Genomic DNA, 20,985 nt, shown 5'->3' on the forward strand with positions numbered 1-20,985 from the left:
CCTGGGCATGACCCAACTACCCTATTCCTGCCAGAGTTTGCAGCTTGGAGAGTCTACTATTACAGATGAGCGATTGGACCTCACTTTCCAATGACACATGACTACAAACAACAGCTCAAGGGACGATTGTTTGCAGTCCATGTAATGTAAAGACTTGTGAACATGAGGCTTTTCTACCAGAAATTGTGTCAAATACCGAGTCAGAATCTACTGTCAGGCTTTTCAACATGCCCTATATTAGTGTATATTGCTTTCCTGCCCCCAGAAGCACTAAAATATCAAACAGCTTCCGATGGATTTCAAAAAGAGAAGGATTTTGGCAGATTTTCCACAAATGAAAATCCATGCAAGACTCATCCATGTGTATTAGCCCTCCAGACTTCTGGACGGGGCCACAAGCAGTAAACCAGCTCATACTATAAAGGAACAATGATAAGGTGCGATCAGGAGGCGGCCAGAAAATTACCACAGCATTCCAACATTTTGTAACCTGCAGTATCAAGCTACTTGTACCTATTACCTTGAAGAGTCAATTAACCCCTTAACGACCTGGCCCTTTTGTAGTTTCACTTCCATTTTTCACCCACCTCCTTCAAAAATCTATAACTTTTATTTTTCACGTAAAAAGCTCTGTGAAAGCTTATTTTCTGCCTAACAAATTGCACTTCATAGTGACTATTTAATATTCCATGCTGTGTACTGGGAAAAAATTTCCAAATGCAGTGAAAATGGTGAATGTTTTCTTGTGGGCTTGGATTTTACAGCTTTCACTGTGTTCCCCAAATGACATGTCTACTTTATTCTTTGGGTCGGTACGATTACAGGGATACCAAATTTGTATAGGTTTTATAATGTTTTCACACATTTACAAACATTAAAACCTCCTGTACAAAAATATATTTTCTGATTTTGCACTTCGTACACCAAATTATGAAAGTTATTGGTGTACGGAGCTGTGGGAGGTGTCATTTTTTGCAACTGTTGATGGCGTTTTTATTGCTTTCATTTTTAGGACGCATGTGACCTTTTGATGACTGATTTTTTTAAATATTTTTCAAAATGACCATTTTGGGCTCTATTTTCCGTTAAGGGGTTAAACGCAGTGAAAAACCATTATTATATTTTGATAGAGCGGGCATTTTCGGACGTGGCGATACCTAATGTGTTTATGATTTTTACTGTTTATTAATATTTTTATCAGTTCTAGGGAAAGGGGGGCGATTTGAAATATATATATTTTTTTAACTTATTTTTACCATTTTTCAGACTCCCTAGGGTACTTTGATCCTATCATATACTGCCATACTACTTTGGAAGACCCGATGCTGTCATGGCGACAGATCGCCACTCCCTGATGACGTCACAGGGAACAACGATCCGCTGCATGATGGTGGAGCCAGCATTGCCAGCGACGAACGTCAGGAAAACACCCACGATCGGTGCTTACGGGTGGTACCAGTAAGTCTTTGCTGCAGTGTGCAGCAAAGACTTACCGGCTATGGAGAGGGCTCGGCCCGTGAGCCCTCTCCATGTGCTGGGAAGGGGTTAAATTATTCTTTCCTTATTGATTGTAATATTTTCAATGTTTGACTTAGAATTTAGGCAATTTCATGAAGGTCTTAAATCAAAACCAGAAGTGGATGAAAAAAAACAAACAAACAAAACAAAAATGGGATTAGTCCCATATAATGTCTCTCCCATTGTGAGCCACAGCTGGTTTTGGGAAAAGCACCCTTTGAAAAACCTTTTGTCACTGCAATGGGATTTACAAAAACAGGGTAGCTCACTTGTATGCAGGAGCTGCAATACATGGAGTCAAGGGTTAACTTTTAGAGATAGTTGCAGTTTGTAGGAATATGTCACAAGTGTAGTTCATGGATAGACACATTTAAATAAAAACGCTGATTATATTGCAGGCTGATGTAGCCTGGTCCAATACACAAAAAAAGTCTACAGACAATACAAGGCATTTTTAGAAACCCCATTTATTAAACCTCTGTATTTAGTGATGGGTTCACAGCAAGTTTTGAAATGGTCTTAGAAAAAGGTAACGGTGGCAAGTAAAAACTTAAACATTTTATTTTATAAAAAACACAAGTGGAACAGTTAACTTCTGATTAATTTTGCCAATTTGGTAAACTAAGTAGTAAAAGTTCTAGGATAGTTTAAAAACATTCAATATATTAAACAGATCTGTTAAATCTCAACAATACATTGTAAAATAAGTGTACAAAAAAAATAAAATCCACCCTACCCGCATGAAAAAGCTAAAATGAAAATTTGTTTATACAAAAACTGTATTGCTTCCAATCCAACATTCCCACCCATCAATTGCCACTAGACAGTGACATTTTGTTTTTTCAATGTTTTATGCAGTGGTTTAAATTTAATATTAAATGGGAAATTTCACATAAAAGTTGACTTTAAAACTTAAAATGGCTTTAGTCTGGAAAAGAAAATTTTTCAAAACACATAAGACACTAACTAAAAGTAACAATTAAAATTTATAACATGTAATTCAAATTCAGAACAATAAAGTCTTCTCTTTAAGAAAAATCAAAATACAATGAAAATATGATTCAGGAAATATAGGTTTTATACCCTTTGCCTTGACAAAAATCAATACTTAAAGGAAATCCGGCACCAGGGTTTCACCATTAAACCCAAATGACAGGTTTCCACAGAGGTCTTCATACTGTGCACCATGCTTTTTGTCTATCAAAATCCTCAAATGTAGCCAAAAAAAAAAAAAAAAAATAAAAAAAAAAATCAAAAACAGAAAAGTTAATGGAACCTTGCCAGGAGACTTCCTGAGTCATTTACCTTCAGCAGAGTCACTCTGCGACTATTCAGCTCCCTCAGGAGAGGGCGGTGGGGTTGAAAAAAAATGTTCTGTGTGCTAGTGGCTGAAGAGAATTCCTAAGGAAGGGGGGAAATGAAGAAGTTGGGAGAGGTCAGCTACATGTGACTTTCTGAAGAGAAACTCCCTACAAGGAGTAGGGAATGAGGGAGTCAAGATGTGTCACACAGCGACAAGGCTAAAGAAAAAACATGAGTCAACTGGCATGGTGCAGAAACTTAGAAAAGTAATTTTGGCTAAACCTATGACAGATTTTTATACAATAAAATAAATATTAGGTACAGTATGAAGACTTCGAGGGAACTTGTCATTAGGTTTAACGGTGAAAACCTAACGACAAGTTCCCTTTTAAGAACATAACCGAACCAACTGGCAGCGGTTTTCTTAATACTCATCAGTAATGAAGCTGATCAAATGCATATATAACCTGCTGTACATCTGTAAATGCTCTTCTAATAAACTAGGCAATCAGAAAGGGTCATACAAATATTCCCAATTAAAAAGAAAACACTTACAGTCCTCACATAAGAATTATGCCTCCTTTTTATTTTTTTGCTGGTTCCTTGGAGAATTTTTCAAGACGCTTCGAAGACGTAGGTAAACCCCCGTTGACTCGGACATGTTTTCAAATTCAAATGGCGTAATACCTTCTGCAAACTTACTCCTGTTTGGAATTCTACTGCTAGATGGTGACTCATCAACACATGCAGCCTCTTCTGTATGATCCTCCGTTTCATCACAAGTCGTCTTGATCTCATCATTAGTGTCATTGGGCTCTTCAACAACCATCTCCTTGACATCAGCATTCCCATTTGGTTCTTCCTCTTCAGTAGTCAGAGGGACACTTTCAGATTCTTCTAGCTCAGTTGGGGAATCAGAATTTTTGGACTCTTTAATATTTTGGCAAGAAACCTTTCCTTCTGCGACTATGTCCATTTCAGCTCTGCTTGGAGAAGAGGAAACGGAGTCGCCATTTAATGGTGTATGAACATCTGAATCACTGTTAGTGCTTTCTGTATTTTCCAGAGCTGCCCAGATTAAACGGTGTTGTTCTTCCAGCTCTTCCAAAGTCAAAGTGTCTTCATCCATAGAATCAACTTTGGGTTGTGAAGGAATACCATACCTTGACTGAGATTGAGGGGAGCCTCTTGAAGGAGTAGGTGGAGGTGTTCCTTTTGGAAGTGGTGGGGGTGTTGGTGTGGGGGGAGGAGGTGGGATGAAGTTTGGAGGAGTTGAAGGCGGGGTTCCACGAGGCAGTGGGGGTGGAGTACCATGTGGAGACCCAGGGGGAAGAGGTGGCTGAAACTTAAACCTACGTGAAGGTGAGGAATAAGACCCATCCAAATCTAGGGAAGAAAAATAAAGCCATAGAGATTTAGACATTATGATACAAAAAATTTAGGTAAAAATGTTTTTTTGCTTTTGTTAATTCTCTGCCACTATATTAAATCCTTATATAAATGGATCAAGTGATGTATGAGGCAGTCATACAATATAGGTGTGGTGCCATCGCTTGGCAAGATATTTGCATCTAATTTTCTAATCCAATTTTGCATCTCCTAAATATGCTGGTTACTTGCAAGTTTTATTCTACACACTGGATAATCACAACTTAATGAAGCATCCAAAGGTAACCTTGGATCATTGTATTTATAGCAGGATGTCACATAACGCCTGCTAGAGAAGGGCAAGGACAATCCTGAGGCCACGTTATTTCCAGGTTCCTCTTCATACCAAGATTGCCGGGTTTCAATTCCAGAAAATAATAATTACATTTAAGACATTTAATCATTGTAATATATAAAAAGTATTAGTATTGTTTTATTAATTGCATAACAGAGATTTATGGAATTCTAGTATCAATAGGGATAGCAATTTTACAACACTAATGATTGTGCAATGACCAAAAAAAAAAAAACCCAAAAAAAAAAAAACCCACACCTGTCCCAGAATGGCTGCAGTAAGGGAACCTAAGTTCCTATGGGATTTTTACTTCCACTAAATCAGCTTTTTGAGTAAGTAAAACATATGGCCTTGTGCTCTGCATTATAAGCAAAAATCTGATCTAAATGCAGGGATATTTCTTATACACAAATGACAATTGTAGTGCACCATGGCACTGGATCCAAAGGTCACGTGCATCCTTTCTTGCCCCTTTTTACAGTAGCCCTGATACATCTGTAACAGGGCAATTGAGTGCCCATAAATGACCGTTTGAAAAGATCTGTCAGCATTCATGCCACAGATTTTCCCAAGAAAGCCACGCTTATCATGCAGGAAACTTTACTCACAACAGCAGTTGTTTAGTTTATTGGTGACCCAGAAGTTGATGGGTTAGGAATGCAGCATGCTCTGACTGTATGTTTTCAATGTATTTTACCCTTACATTCCTCTATAGGGATGGAGAAACAAGCATAAAGTGTTCTGTATATAGTGACTATGGTGTATATAATGAAATCCAAGAAAATTGTACATGATACTGACTCCTCTCCCTTTACCCCTGAGGATAGAGAAGAAAGAAAAGAAAAAAAAAAGTTTCATAGGTGTCGCTCGTACCAGATGCTACATCCATATCCACAGGTGAATGACCGTGGCCATTTCCAGATATCTTTTGTCTTTTTCTCGTAGAGCTTGATGAAGACGAAGATGATCTTTTCTGGGCTTCAATTTCTTTTGGCTGTGATTAAAAATATACTTTAATATGATTTCCTCTGTCACAATTACAAAGCTAAACAAATTAAAAAAATAAAAACATTTTAATATATATTATATATAGATAATCATAACATTAGATCAGACTGGTGATTAAGCAGAAGAACATGTTATGGCGGAACAAGAAAAATGCTTACACAGTGCACCATCACTATACTGATGGAAGCTCATATTAATACCTACGTCAGGAAAATTAGAAGACAGATAATAGGCAAACATGTCTTTCTGGTGTGCCGTTTGCATTGGGATTGACCCAAAACTTCTCCAATCCTGAAATAGATATTCAGAAATTTTATTTATCACATAACATTAGCATGTAGAATATATTATACAAATATAAAAATACTCGTATAGTATTCTTTTTCTGAAGGAACATATTACAAAACACTGATAATCTGTTTTCTTCACTGGATACCAAGAGAACTATTCTTTCATAATTTCTATAGGTTATTAAAAGTTAGGTCAGACTGTCTACCTGCCTGCAGGCTCACACCTTTGCTATAACCTTGTAAAACCCTGAAATGTGGGGCTACTATTCTGTAAAACTACTGACTACTAGAATGTGCCCATGTCACCATCTCAAACTGTAATTTATATGCTGCATAAACAATGTAAAGCAGATAATTTGTCAGTTTTCTGCAGTTTAAACCCAAGTCAATTTTTGCAACTCTGTTCTTCTCTTATTTAAATTACCATATCTTTCAAATCACTTTACATAACAATTTTTACTTTGTTTTATCCCGCATGAAATGAGACCAATTTTATTAATTCAATTTTTGAATAAGATTAGTAGACAGAGTGTGCATGTATTTTTACTTCTGCAGCTTCATTTACTTTCTGCCTTCAGCTTTCAGGCTAGAGGGGGCTCACTTCAAACGGTCACAGTTCCTGAACCCTGGCACCTAGAAACAAAATCCTGGAGAATCTCTCCTTTAAAATCAGGATTGTGTTTATATGTGAAACAGAACAGGAAATATCCACTCTTAAATTTACAGTGAATGAGTCTAGTTCTGCAAATAAAAATTAGCAAAATTTGATGCAAAATTTTTTTGCATCAACTAACAGTAGATATTACTCGTTCTTTTCCACCTCATTATATGACACCAAATGTTAGTCTAAGTGCATGTCCTAGGTGCACATGTATAAAAGTCACGACAGTTGTCAACCTTTAAACTGCCTTGTCAAACTGTTAGGAACTGGGAAGGTGTTGTCAAGTTCTGTTCTAATCATTGTAAATGGAAAATGTGTCGCTGCAAATAATAAACATGATAAGATTTAAAAAATAAAAAAAATGTCATGACAGATGTCATACATGTGCCATCTGCATGGGTTATGTGCACACAGGACATGAACATATAGTTTTATAGGTTTTTCTAACATCAAGCTGAGTGGCATTAATCCACAGATTAATCTAGGCAAAAAACCTTGTAAGGGGCCTGAAACAAAAGTTGATTTTATTCATTGACTGAAGATTAGGGGAAGAAACCTGAAAGAAAAAAAAATTGCAGAGGGAAAACACTCACATCTGAAACCCCGGGTGGCGGTGGTATATTAAATCCCGGAAAGCCGATTAGTTTAGAAATATCATAAGATACTTGTTTTCCCTTTGGATTTGCCTCTTCAATCTCCCCATCACTGGCATCTACAAAGCAAAACATGCTTATTATTAAAGGTTTTAAATAGTTTAAATGAATACATGAAAACTGAGTTATACAGAAAGTAAACACACCAGTAAACAAGGAATGACAGATATGCGAGACCACAGGCTGATGCCTACACTTAACGCATAGCTCTACATGGTCATTAGAATACCTACTTTGCCGCAACTTAACGCTATATTGGCGATTGAAGGCACAGTTTAAAGCATGCCGGGAGGATGAGAGTCTAAGAGAATTAGCTTCTTGAAAAATTACAAAAGTCCAATTTTGCCAACCACAAAGATTTGATATAAAGGGTTTTCAGTTCACAAAATGTTATCAATGACAATCAATTCAAGTCCGCTAAAAAATGGCGCAACTGTGTCTTATTTTCATTAGTGTGTTGCATTTGGATTATTTTCTCCAGCTTCCCAGAAGATTATATGGAGTCTCAAGAAAAATTTCTTCAACAGAAGGAAAATTTCTTCCAGACAATAAGCAGTCACACAGTTCTTTACATGAAGATTAAAAAACCACGACATGGTTTTTGGAAAGTGGAAAGAATATAAAACAAATAATGTATTATAATCCATAATGGATATAGCTTGCATGACTGTGTACCTTTGCCATCATAGAGAGATAGCCCCGAATTCTCCAGTTCAGCGTCTTTTAGCCAACCTGGTGGGTAGCCCAGTTCACGCATTCGATATATAAATGGAGGAAGATGTCTGTCAGAAATTCCCAGGGCCTCTTGAAGCTCCTCACTATGCAGAACAGTAAATTAACATGAAGAAAATAAGATTTAAGATGGGGGATGTCTGCTGTTATCGCCATTGATCACAGAAACTGGAGTGAATGTGAATTGAGAGATTGTTACACAGGCCAAGTGTCGCTCTATTCATTTCTATAGAACCGCCAGAAAAGGGAGAGCACCAGAAGTTGGCCATCGCTGGCAGTCCAAAGAAATGAATGGGAGGGCAATGTGCTACCAAAACTATAAATTCATTCTCATAGGGACTACTTTCTTGTCTGATCACTGGTGGTATTACTGCTGGGATCCCCACAAATCACAAGTTATTTAACTACAGTAGTATTAATGGATTTAACCTTGGGACTGAAGGTCCGAATGCAGGGCCCCTCTCAATAATGGGAATCAGAAACCTCTGCCCCTTTGTTTTGATATACAGCACCGGCTTAGTGCTAGAGGAACTCTGACACATGGTTCTATATTATTCAGTTTAGCATATGTGTAATTCCTCTAGTCTATGTGAAATCTCTATTTTTTTTTTAAATATAGTTGAATAGTTGAAGTTTGATCATGAATCAAGTCACCCAGCTTGTTGGTCCACAATGTCTATGTGCTGCTGATAACATGTCCGCTTCATCCATGGGCCTAACAAAGCAAACTACTGCACTGGGCTACGTTTTGTCATATCACAGTCAATCATCGTGTAAATACAGTTCAAGAAGAAGAGGCCCAATAACAAACCTAATAATTCCAGGTTTAAACTTTCCAAATCTCTCTGCCACTTCTTCTGCATGATAACGCTGCTGGTAGTTCTGGTTACCAGATTCAGCACAAGAATCCATAAACTCTTTTCTTTTCATGCCAATATGCACAAGATCACGAGGCTAAAATATATTAAAGAGGGGTTAAACAACCTGAACGTGTAACAGGTCGGCCTCACACACACACAAAATAAATGTTTAACTTGTAACTCTTGAATGTAGATATAACACTTACATATTGGTTGTTATTTTCACACAAACTATCCAGACCACAGGGATATGGGTAAGGGCCAAAAACCTCCTTGAATGAATGACTTTTTTACCTTGGCAGAATCCTACCCCATATTTTTCTACCTCAAACGATGCTGCAGATTCAATATCGACAGCGCATATTTTCACACAGCATTATGTAATGGATTTATCTCAATCCCATCCATTATACTTCACCATTAGGTATGCCGGTACCAATGTAAAGCACCTAACCAGCGTCAACTTTGTCTGGTCCCGGTCAGCCAAACACTTGAATGCAGCAATTTACACTTCGTAGACAAGGTCATGACTAATACTACCAAAGGGAACATGGCTTAGCAGGAAAAAGTTAGTGCGCCAAAAATAATGCTAGCGCACCAGAATTTTGCCACAGTTTTCTGGCATTAAAGCCCACTAATAGACGGTGCAAAGCACAAATAGACAGCCTTAAAAAGGGAACCTGTCACCACATTTACACATATGCAGCCAGTGACAGGTTCCTATAAAGCTCCATTAACTGACACCCTTCTTTTAGCTAAAAATGGTTTCGCTTACATCCACATAAATCACCTTTTATCTTGTATTATCTGGCATCAGATGGAGGGCTTGTAACCCTTTATCAGCAGGTATCGCTAGTTATGGTGGCAACATTCTGGCGACAGGTCCTCTATAATATGCCAGTTCTACCTTCCACCAGACGCTTGAAATAAATCTGGTGCAGCTTATGACTGTATAGTCTAACTGTGCACCAATTTACCTATGATAAATTTTCCCTATGGTTTGAGAGTGAAGTAAAATAATGATTTATTTGGTCACTTTCCACCATAGCGTTTGGAAAAAGTTAAGAAAACTTGCAAAAGTTTTTCTTTGTAAAGAGTTGTTTAAATGTTTAATAATAAAGTGTGTGGAAGAATCAAGTATCATGAATATCTGCAAATACCTTTACATGTAAAACAAAACAACAACAAAAAAAACTAACCTTAGGACAGTCCTTTAGTTGATGCTCCTCTGAACCACAATTGAAGCAGCATGGTTTAGGTCTAAAACACACACACATAGTCCCACATAAATCTCTTCATACTGTTTTAGTGACTTTTGCCCTATGTTTTATATTTAATGATGCATAGGCTAAACAGATTTAGTTTTGGACACACACACACCATCTAACAAGTTTCTAATAATTTATTTTAATTAATTTTATATGCATATAATAAAATACTGAAAGCAAAAATGTAAATAAGCAAAACTTATTGAGACAGAAAAAAAATGCATACAAACCTTTTTGCTTTTACTTGTACTTCTTGGCCATCAAGAGACAAAATCTGACCAAAAACTTGTTGATATCTTCATTAGAATATATTAAGGGTTTCATATCTTGATACAACCACTCCAATAAAACAAATAATGCAGTAAACCCTACAACGCCACATAACTATACTAATCCTTGTTATACGGAAAATGTCATCTAAAAAGGTTTTCAATTCGTTGTAAAACCAGGTAGTCCTGTGACTATGGGAGTAGGCAATGGAGCAGGTGCAGCTCATCAAATACACGTGATTAATTTAGAATTCGCAAGTGTGACCACCTCTATAAAAGCAGAAGTTTTCAAGTTTAACTTGAAAATTCACTTGTGTGTATGAAGGTACTACACTACTGTGTAATGCTCAGAAAATAAAAACAACAAGATCTGCAGGGCTCAGTTAGCATGTCTCTTCTGGTGTTCTATCAAAGATGCAAATTTCATCTGCCAAACTGTATCAGTCTTATGGCTTTGTGTGCGCTACAAAACCAGAGATATGGACAGTAAAATAAAATTAAAAAAAAAAAAATATATATATATATTTATTTATTTGGGAACTGGACCTTTATCTGGACTCTGCATTTTTAACTATGTCTTTTACCATAATTTGAAAGTGTAGACTCTGTAAAGGTGAAGAGATTGTACAACATACAACTTATTAGTAACCGCCTATTTTACCACATTTCTGTAATGGATTTCTTTCTGTAAAAAATATTGCAAAACTATGACAAGTTACAGACCACCACATGCAAATCCTATATGCACCTCACAAAACACTATATGTATGAGCCACCAGGTGTAAAGCAGAAGTGTAGCTGGATGGGACAAAGGGATAACCACTGAAAATGCAGCTTCAGTTTAGGATACTTTGGTACCTCCCATCCATCAGTTAATTGCGGGTTCTCATTCAGAAGGGGCTGCCCAAGCTTGTCAAGGCAAAAATTAGTAAAATACAGAACACTTCCTACAACCTGCAATAAAAAAAGGGTGAAAACCAAGTTATTAAATCAGCAACACTTGTTTTTTTGGCATTAACACTGCATTTTATAAGATGATTGTTCGCTTCTGACACTACCTGTAGATTCCTGGAACAACATTGTATCAAATTAGGCTACTTAGTCTTTTCTCACTTTAAGGCTTCATACATACAACTCAGGTGAAGCACACAGCCAGGCGGGAAAAATAAGATAAGGGGGTGTCAGTGGACCCCTCACCATTTAAAACTGAAAAGCCAACCTGCCCCAAAACAGGACTCTACAATTTGAAGCACAGCCACCCAGCTCAGTCATGGTGTCCGCTATGGGGGCCCAGATCCGGCAACAAATTGTGTGGTCAGTTCACAGCCCCCAATATGGTTGTGTGCAAGGGGACCGGAGAATCTGTATCCTATCAATTCACATCAATAGTTATTCCTTTTTTTAGACTTACACTAAACGCTTCCTTGATTTTCTTAATCACATTCACACTGGAGTCATCGCTGGTTTCCAATGATATACTTGACGGCTGATTAAAATAAAAAATATCCAACTGGGTAAGTACAATACCAAAATTACTTCCTATATACTAAAAATATTTATTTAAATTTAGATACATTTTTATTGACCCAGTTCCATGATTACCTCATAAGTAACAGTTGTTACAAGTCTAGTCATAAGTGAGGATATGCGTAAATTGTCCCTTTCCCTATACAGGGCAAATTTCTACGGCTGAAATGCCCTTAAAGGGCCCAAATGAAAACCTCATTTTAACCCTACTTGTGACTGTAATTGATAACTAAATGTTAAGGTCAAATTTTGGTGACCTATTAAAAAGGAGAATTTTTTTACAAGGTGAAAGAAAACCAGAGATATCCTCTGTTTAATGTAAATATGGAGAGCTGTAAATAAAACATTTTCTACTGCAACTTTGATATGACACAAGAACTTTGTTTTCTGAAAAAAAATATCATCCAAAGGAATGTGAAAATGAACAGACAAGAGTCATTTTTGCTTGAGAGGAGTCAAATCTACTGCAGGGGTTGATTGAATTCAGACATCCCCATCTTCAGTTGTAAAGTATCTAGAAACATGGTGTCAAAAAAAAACAACTCAACTTGGAGGGTACATGATTGGGTTGTGGTTCGATCATCCACATAACTGGAGATGGACAAAAAAAAAAAAAAAAAAAAAAACACCCCCCAAAAAAAAAAAAAAAAAAAAGTATTGGATTTTTATCCCCGACTTAAAATTACAACTATGTCTTGAACATTTCATACCCTACATGAGGAGCACTAGTGGTTTAACAGGTTAACTCCTTGCTACCAAAGCCACTTTTCACCCATTTTTTCAAAAACTGCTGTGTCACTATAAGTGGTTATAACTGTGGAAAGCTTCAATATATCCAAGTGATATTAATATTGTTTTCTCGTGACACTTTGTACTTCATGATAGTTGCAGCATTTTGGTGGTATGTTTTGGGTTTATTTGGTTTATTCTCCATTTTCAAAAAGTTCTACTTTTTCCACACAATCATAACAGTAAAAAAAAACCTAACCAAATGTCTGCTTTATGTCTCCACGGTTTTTTATGCATCTCGTTTTTGTAGGATGTTATGGGGGCTTTGAACTTTAGGTAAGATTTTTCACATTTTCATTAAAAAAACAACAAAACACAAAATCATGGTTTTGGAGGGGACCTGCTCAGATTTGAAGCCACTTTTAGAGGCCTAAATAATATTAAAACCCCATAAATTCCTCCATTATAAAAACTGCACCACTTTACGTTTTTAAAACAACTTTTATGAAGTTTATTTATCCTTTAGTTGTTTCACAGGGGTTAAAACTAAATCATGTACATTTAGCTAAATGAATGCGTTGTTCAAAAATGTACACATTTATAGTGGATAAAATACCAAAACGCTCCATAAAGTTTGATACCCAATTTCTCCTCAGTGTAACAATAGCCCTTATGTGGTGGTAACCTGCTGCATGGGCACACACCATGGTATTGAATTGTCACTTTTCATTGGCTATACAATTTATTTTTTTGGCAATTTGGACATATAAGGGCTTATTTTCTGCAACATTAGATGCACTTTACAAATACTTCATTTTAATGGGTCATTAGCTTATTGATTACATTTTATTAACTCTTGAATGCATGGAGGAAAAGAAAATCTTAAATTCTGGTTTCTGTTCCTGTATTTTTTGGGGCCGTACACTGTATCACAAACATAATAGATTATTCTATAGATCTCTACCATTACAGTGATACCTCATTTATATATTACAATTTTACTGACCAAATATGTAGGTTTTTTTGGCGAATGTGTTTTTTTTTTAACTTTATTAGTTGTGTATAAGGAATGTTTGTGTGTGTGAGACAAACTTTTTTCTTTTTACAAGTTGGCTTGAACAAGCAAAACAAATTAGAAGACCCTTGCATAGTCTTGTGTGGAGGAAACTCCAATCACAGGAGCTACAGACAGTTGTCAGCTGTAATATACAGCTGACACCTGCTCTTCTGGCATCGGTGACAGAAGCTTGATGTAATAGTACTGAATAATGCAGGAACACACCTCCCGCCATGCAGTACTACTTACACACTTACGTCAAATGTTGGTAAGGGGTAAGAATTACCTGAGGCTTAATATTAAAAGTTGACTTTTCGGGGTTAGCTTTCTTTTCTTCTTCATACTTATGGACAAGGCTTGAAACAAAATCTTCAATTTCTTGATGATACTGCCTTTAAAAAAAAAAAGGAAACCTCATAAGTTATTTTTTTTTTTTATATAACCCCGCTTTCTCTTCGTCTATTCCAGTAAACTTATGTCTCAGATCAACCTCACTAAACTCTGCCTGCAAATTCCCCTCAACCTCAATGAGGGATCATCATTGTTATTCTTTATTTTCAAATGTGAAAAGTTTTAAGATTTCCCAATTTTTTTTTCTACGCATCTCTCACACTACTTTGTGATGCACATCAGTAGCACAAATTTGCATAATATCAGATACTGCTCCACATTTTACCTTGGGGTGTGAGTTGTGGAGTAACCCTCACCAAGAGAAACTGGCCTATTTCTAGTGAAATATGAAGCTTTGCATTTTTACTGTGTATACATTGCATTACATAACTTATATAACACTGCAACCCAAGATTAATGCTCCTGCAATAAGTAATAAGACATTTCTTGTTTAATGTACTGAAAACACCATTAGACAATACAAAACTGTTCAATATGACATTTTTACACACCAAATTATCTAAAGGGATCAGTTTAGCATATAAAGCCATACTCTCTAAGAGAGAGAATCCAATAAACTCTTGCCTTGAGAAATAGGAAAACGATTTACAACTACCCATAAATAGAGATTCATGGAAAGCAGGCTTACAAATTGTAAAAACACTAAGTGCGCAACGCATATGGAAACCCGAAGGAAAGTCCTATATAGATGGCATTATACACCAGATAGACTATCCAAAATCTATCCAAATACTTTGGCAAAGTGTTGGCGATGTTGTAAAGAACGAGGCACGATAATACATATTTTCTGGTCATGCCCTTCCAAGGGTTCTGGACCCAAATAGAATCAATGATGGGAGGAATCTTTAAAAAAAAAAAACAGTCAAACTAGACCCAGCTTTAACTTTGCTGGGAGTAGGTTTGGAAGAAATGCTTCCTAAAGAGAGGACAGTAATATTTCACATAACCACTATGGCTATCACGCTCATAGCCTCACTGGGGAAGTCTAAAGGCATACCATCCTTTGCTGAACTATCCAGTAGAGTAAACAATAATTGTGTCCTGGAGAGACTATTAGCCTACACTGAGGGAACACCTAAAATTATTTTATAAAAAATGGGAATTGTGGATCGCATCTATCTACTATAAGGCTTGGGTGCAGTCTGAGATAGAGGACCACTCTACAACTAACATTGAAAATAACCTAACATGATATTAACATTTGGGTAAATTTGCACAAGATATCCCCTAAACTTAGACATTCAGAAGCATAAGGATTAGATCTGGCAGTATGTTTAGTTTAAGTTACCATTGTCTAAATATGGTTATACTAAACATTATAATATGTATATATCATAAAATGAAGCCGGAAGGCATCCTATTGTATGTGACTAAATATATTGTAATACAAATGTACATGTATGCTTTTCGGTTTTCATAAAGTTGATTAAAAAAGAAAAAAAAATATGAATAATACAATTGCAAGTCACCCCCTTTCCCTAGAATGGAGATAAAAATAAATAAACTTATACAATATGTAATAAGACTTACTTTGAAACAACATGGTTCATAAATAGGATCTGTAATAGAGGTCCATCAAACGTATCCTCCAGCGACAAGCCACTGAAAGATATAAAGTAAAATAAAACAGGCCAGTGAGCTCACGTTTCAATCCATTGGAAAAAACAAAGAGGGTTTTAGAAATTTGTAAAAAAATTAATGAAACTTACTTACCTCATTTCCCCTGGGTGATGCAGCACATATGTTTTGTGTCCCAGCAAAACTGACTGCCATAGCCAATCAGAGGTTGAGCAGTGACGTTTGGTATTCTTTGGCACATAACGCTCCTGTGATACGATACGTTAAGCCAACGAGTACGAAACATAACTGCTCAGTCACCGATTGCTTTTCTGCAACGGGTTAAGGCCACTTTGAAAAACACATTTAACATAAAATTGCTGGGGAAAAAAAAAACCCTTCAAAAATAAAAAAAAGTGTTATAATATCAAATACAATTGACAGTGTCATAGTATCTGCCAAATCACCCAAGAAGAACACAACTACAATGACGGATATCTTATATTCTCTTAATGGAAGGATCGTGGAGATCAGTGTTGGTTTGTCTAGAATATTTTCTTTTCTTATGGCCTAATGTGGCTTTGAAATAATAAAGTCCCACCCAAGACAACCCATTTAAGAAACGGAAGCATTTAAAGATAACCCGGCACATTTTTCACAAATTCAGCTGGTGGCAGGTTACCATAGAGCCCCATGATGATTATATGGGGATCTGAGGGAAAAAATTTCCAGCTAAAAGGGTGTTGGTTAGTAGGGCTCTACGGTAACCTACCACTAGCTGTATGTGTAAAAAGTGTGGCGACAGCTTGCATTTAAGAAAGTGATGCACTGGCCTTTCACATGAATGGCAACTCTAGTGCGATGCTTTATGATCTAAGTCACTCCCACAGGAGGTCAGGGTGGTGCACTCCAATTTGGGGAGTGGGAGCTCCAGTAAATATGGGATCCTACTGGTTAACTCTGCAAACATATTTTTGATCAGAGCAGTAATGCTCCGGATCAGACCAAGCAGCTCTGATTAACCGCTTAAGACCAGGCAGTCAAGTGGTCAGCAGCACCTGAATTCATAGCGCTACTTCAGTGCAATGCAGCGAAGAAAGGAGAAGACATAAGCGGTAATAAACCTCCTGGGATAAGCGCAGGAGCAGAAGAAACTCAGCGACATTGAAAGACGTCAGTGCCGGCCTGCACCAGCTCATGTCTAAAGTGAGCGCATAGTCTGAGACAAGTTAAAAGAGTTGTTCAGTTCCAGCAATAAAACCCAATTCACACAAGCATTGCATAGCTCCAGCAGAGCCTGGCCAGTGAAAAACTGACATTTTCATCAGATGGCAATATGTTTCAAGTTACTGCTTGTTCACTAAGTCAGTATTTCATGCACATTTTTGATCAGTTTTTACAGCGTTTTGCACTCAAAAAAAGACTGATGAGTGTGGTCTAAGTTTACTATGGCAAAGGATCATTGAAAAACACACTGCAATCGCATGTACCTCGGAGTGCAATGTATTTTTGATGTGTCCCCATAGACTTGTGTAAAGCATTTTCACACATTTTTGTATCTGAAAATAAATAAAGAGCAAATACAGAGCAAGCCGCACATGTCAGAAAAACACTTAAAGGGAACCTGTCATAAGAAATTGGCCTGCTAAACTATTACCAGCATGTTTCTTTCATGGTCCAGCTTGGTGGGATCATCAAGAAAATCAGGTGTTAACTGATATATAAAGTAAAAGGAGGCAGAGAGTTTAACACTGAAGTCAAGCTCTCCCTGCCTCTGAACACCTCCTCCACTGATTGACATCAGGAGAAAGACTTTGGTAGATGTCAACGCAGGACCATCAATTACAGTGAATGAGACCGTCTGATACAAGGAGAGCTTGACTTCAGTGTTAAACTCTCTACCTCCTTGAGTTCATAAAAGCAACTTACATCTCACTTCAAAGTTAATATTCTGGATGATGCCACCACACTGCTCAGCTGCTTGACAACATACTGGTCGTGGTTCATTTGGCCATTTTCTCATGACAGATTTGCTTTAAATATTGTTTGTATCATGAAAAGTTATACATTTTCCCAAAATACTTTCTGCACCAATTCTTTGGCTTCCTCTGCTTGCTGTCATCCTATAGAAAGCTTTATTGTTTAGGAATTCGACCATGGTCATGTGATGTCACACAGGTGCACTGCTCGTTATAATTACAGAGTAATCATGTGTTAGATGCATGGCCGCAGTTTGGAATCCCAAGCAAAGAAAGAGTAGGATTTCAATCCATTAGTTGGAGCTATAAATCAGTCTAATAACAATACACGGAAGCATCCAGCAGGGGGCGCTGCTCTCTGTCAGGCAGCGAGGCCGCGGGCAGCACAGATGACACTACACACCATTCCCTACCTGGGTCTGGAGAGCACGGCCAGCCTCCTCCTCAGCTCCTGATGTATACACAGGGTCAAGGAAACACTAGACACAGGAAACAGAAGCCACACACACATCACACACGCGCAGCTGCGGGATATCATGGACAGGGCACACACCGCCTGCAGTGGGCTCCCAGGCTGGGGAAAGGATATTCTCTGCGCGCAGCTGGGCCATGGTTTCCTCGCACCTAGCGAGCTGTTCCTGGAAGCTATTGGCTTCCACCTCGCTGTCCTCGGTCTGGTCAAAGCGAATATGAACGGCCTGAGGAGCCGGCTCATCATCCAACTGCTCAAAGAGCTCCACATCCCCGAACTCCACCTCCGCCATCTTCAGACCTCCAGTCGCACAGACGTGCCATAGAGTTAATAGCACGTAACCGGAACGTCAAACGCGTGACGCACGCGGCGGCCATCTTTGCCCCTGGAACGTGACCTTAGGCGCAGTTTATTACAAGAAGGCAGTTATTTGTCTGTGGTGAAAATGAAAGCAGGTTTTACCCTGAAACCAGACTGGCTAATACAAAGCAACCGAGTGATGAGAATTATAGTGTAATATATGGCATCCACTGAATGCTGCCATCTGCAAGTAAAATGTGTGTCTGTGTACTAAATGGCCTAAACCTCTACCTTATATACAAGCCGTGCAATACTACCAGGCTACACATGTACCTTATATACAGGCCGTGCACTACTACCAGGCTACACATGTACCTTATATACAGGACGTTCACTACTACCAGGCTACACCTGTAACTTATATGCAGGATGTGCACTACTACCAGGCTACATATGTACCTTATATACAGGCCGTGCACTACTACCAGGCTACATATGTACCTTATATACAGGCCGTGCACTACTACCAGGCTACACATGTACCTTATATACAGGCCGTGCACTACTACCAGGCTACACATGTACCTTATATACAGGCCGTGCACTACTACCAGGCTACACCTGTAACTTATATGCAGGACGTGCACTACTACCATGCTACACCTGTACCTTATATACAGGACGTTCACTACTACCAGACTACACCTGTACCTTATATTCAGGCCGTGCACTACTACCAGGCTGCACCTGTAACTTATATACAGGACGTTCACTACTACCAGGCTACACCTGTAACTTATATGCAGGACGTGCACTACTACCAGGCTGCACCTGTGCCCTATATACAGGCCGTGCACTACTACCAGGCTACACATGTACCTTATATACAGGCCGTGCACTACTACCAGGCTACACATGTACCTTATATACAGGCCGTGCACTACTACCAGGCTACACCTGTAACTTATATGCAGGACGTGCACTACTACCAGGCTACACCTGTACCTTATATACAGGACGTTCACTACTACCAGACTACACCTGTACCTTATATTCAGGCCGTGCACTACTACCAGGCTGCACCTGTAACTTATATACAGGACGTTCACTACTACCAGGCTACACCTGTAACTTATATTCAGGCCGTGCACTACTACCAGGCTACACCTGTAACTTATATTCAGGCCGTGCACTACTACCAGGCTACACATGTACCTTATATACAGGCCGTGCACTACTACCAGGCTACACATGTACCTTATATACAGGCCGTGCACTACTACCAGGCTACACCTGTAACTTATATGCAGGACGTGCACTACTACCAGGCTACACCTGTAACTTATATGCAGGACGTGCACTACTACCAGGCTACACCTGTACCTTATATACAGGACGTTCACTACTACCAGACTACACCTGTACCTTATATTCAGGCCGTGCACTACTACCAGGCTGCACCTGTAACTTATATACAGGACGTTCACTACTACCAGGCTACACCTGTAACTTATATGCAGGATGTGCACTACTACCAGGCTGCACCTGTGCCCTATATACAGGCCGTGCACTACTACCAGGCTACACCTGTGCCTTATATACAGGCCGTGCACTACTACTAGGCTGCACCTATGCCCTATATACAGGCCGTGCACTACTACCAGGCTGCACCTGTGCCCTATATACAGGCCGTGCACTACTACCAGGCTACACCTGTGCCTTATATACAGGCCGTGCGCTACTACCAGGCTACACCTGTGCCTTATATACAGGCCGTTCACTACTACCAGGCTACACCTGTGCCTTATATAAAGGCCGTTCACTACTACCAGGCTGCACCTGTGCCTTATATACAGGCCGTTCACTACTACCAGGCTGCTTCTGTGCCTTATATACAGGCCGTTCACTACTACCAGGCTACACCTGCACCTTATATACAGGCCGTTCACTACTACCAGGCTACACCTGTACCTTATATACAGGCCGTTCACTACTACCAGGCTACACCTGTGCCTTATATACAGGCCGTTCACTACTACCAGGCTGCACCTGTGCCTTATATACAGGCCGTTCACTACTACCAGGCTGCTTCTGTGCCTTATATACAGGCCGTTCACTACTACCAGGCTACACCTGCACCTTATATACAGGCCGTTCACTACTACCAGGCTACACCTGTACCTTATATACAGGCCGTTCACTACTACCAGGCTACACCTGTACCTTATATACAGGCCGTTCATTACTACCAGGCTGCACCTGTGCCCTATATACAGGCCGTGCACTACTACCAGGCTACACCTGTGCCTTATATACAGGCCGTGCGCTACTACCAGGCTACACCTGTGCCTTATATACAGGCCGTTCACTACTACCAGGCTACACCTGTGCCTTATATACAGGCCGTTCACTACTACCAGGCTGCACCTGTGCCTTATATACAGGCCATTCACTACTACCAGGCTACACCTGTACCTTATATGCAGGCCGTTCACTACTACCAGGCTGCACCTGTGCCTAAGGCTGGTGCCACACGTAGCGCTTTGTCTGCGTTTGAAAACGCAGACAAAGCCGCGCCCACCGGGCCTCGGCCCGATCGCATCGGCGTTCCAAAGGAAGGAGCGGCTCGTTCCCGATCTCAGGCATTTCCATAGAAACGCCGATGCGAT

The 20,985-nt window shown here is 39.0% G+C and overlaps 1 protein-coding gene across 1 annotated transcript; it reads right to left on the bottom strand.

Moving 5' to 3' along the window:
• Positions 1-1,967: 1,967 nt before the first annotated feature.
• On the bottom strand, positions 1,968-18,347 carry ZCCHC8 (zinc finger CCHC-type containing 8). Its single transcript, XM_072143987.1, has 14 exons — positions 18,132-18,347; positions 17,958-17,998; positions 15,539-15,610; positions 13,884-13,989; positions 11,696-11,770; positions 11,135-11,238; positions 10,246-10,311; positions 9,947-10,007; positions 8,699-8,841; positions 7,831-7,973; positions 7,096-7,214; positions 5,756-5,842; positions 5,417-5,537; positions 1,968-4,206 (listed from the first exon to the last, which is right to left on the bottom strand). The coding sequence occupies exons 1-14, from the start codon at positions 18,306-18,308 to the stop codon at positions 3,392-3,394; spliced, it is 2,130 nt and encodes a 709-aa protein (XP_072000088.1). The 5' UTR covers positions 18,309-18,347; the 3' UTR covers positions 1,968-3,391.
• Between the last annotated feature and the right edge of the window lie 2,638 nt (positions 18,348-20,985).

Source organism: Engystomops pustulosus, chromosome 1 (genome assembly GCF_040894005.1).
Source record: "Engystomops pustulosus chromosome 1, aEngPut4.maternal, whole genome shotgun sequence".
Lineage (NCBI taxonomy): Eukaryota > Metazoa > Chordata > Amphibia > Anura > Leptodactylidae > Engystomops > Engystomops pustulosus.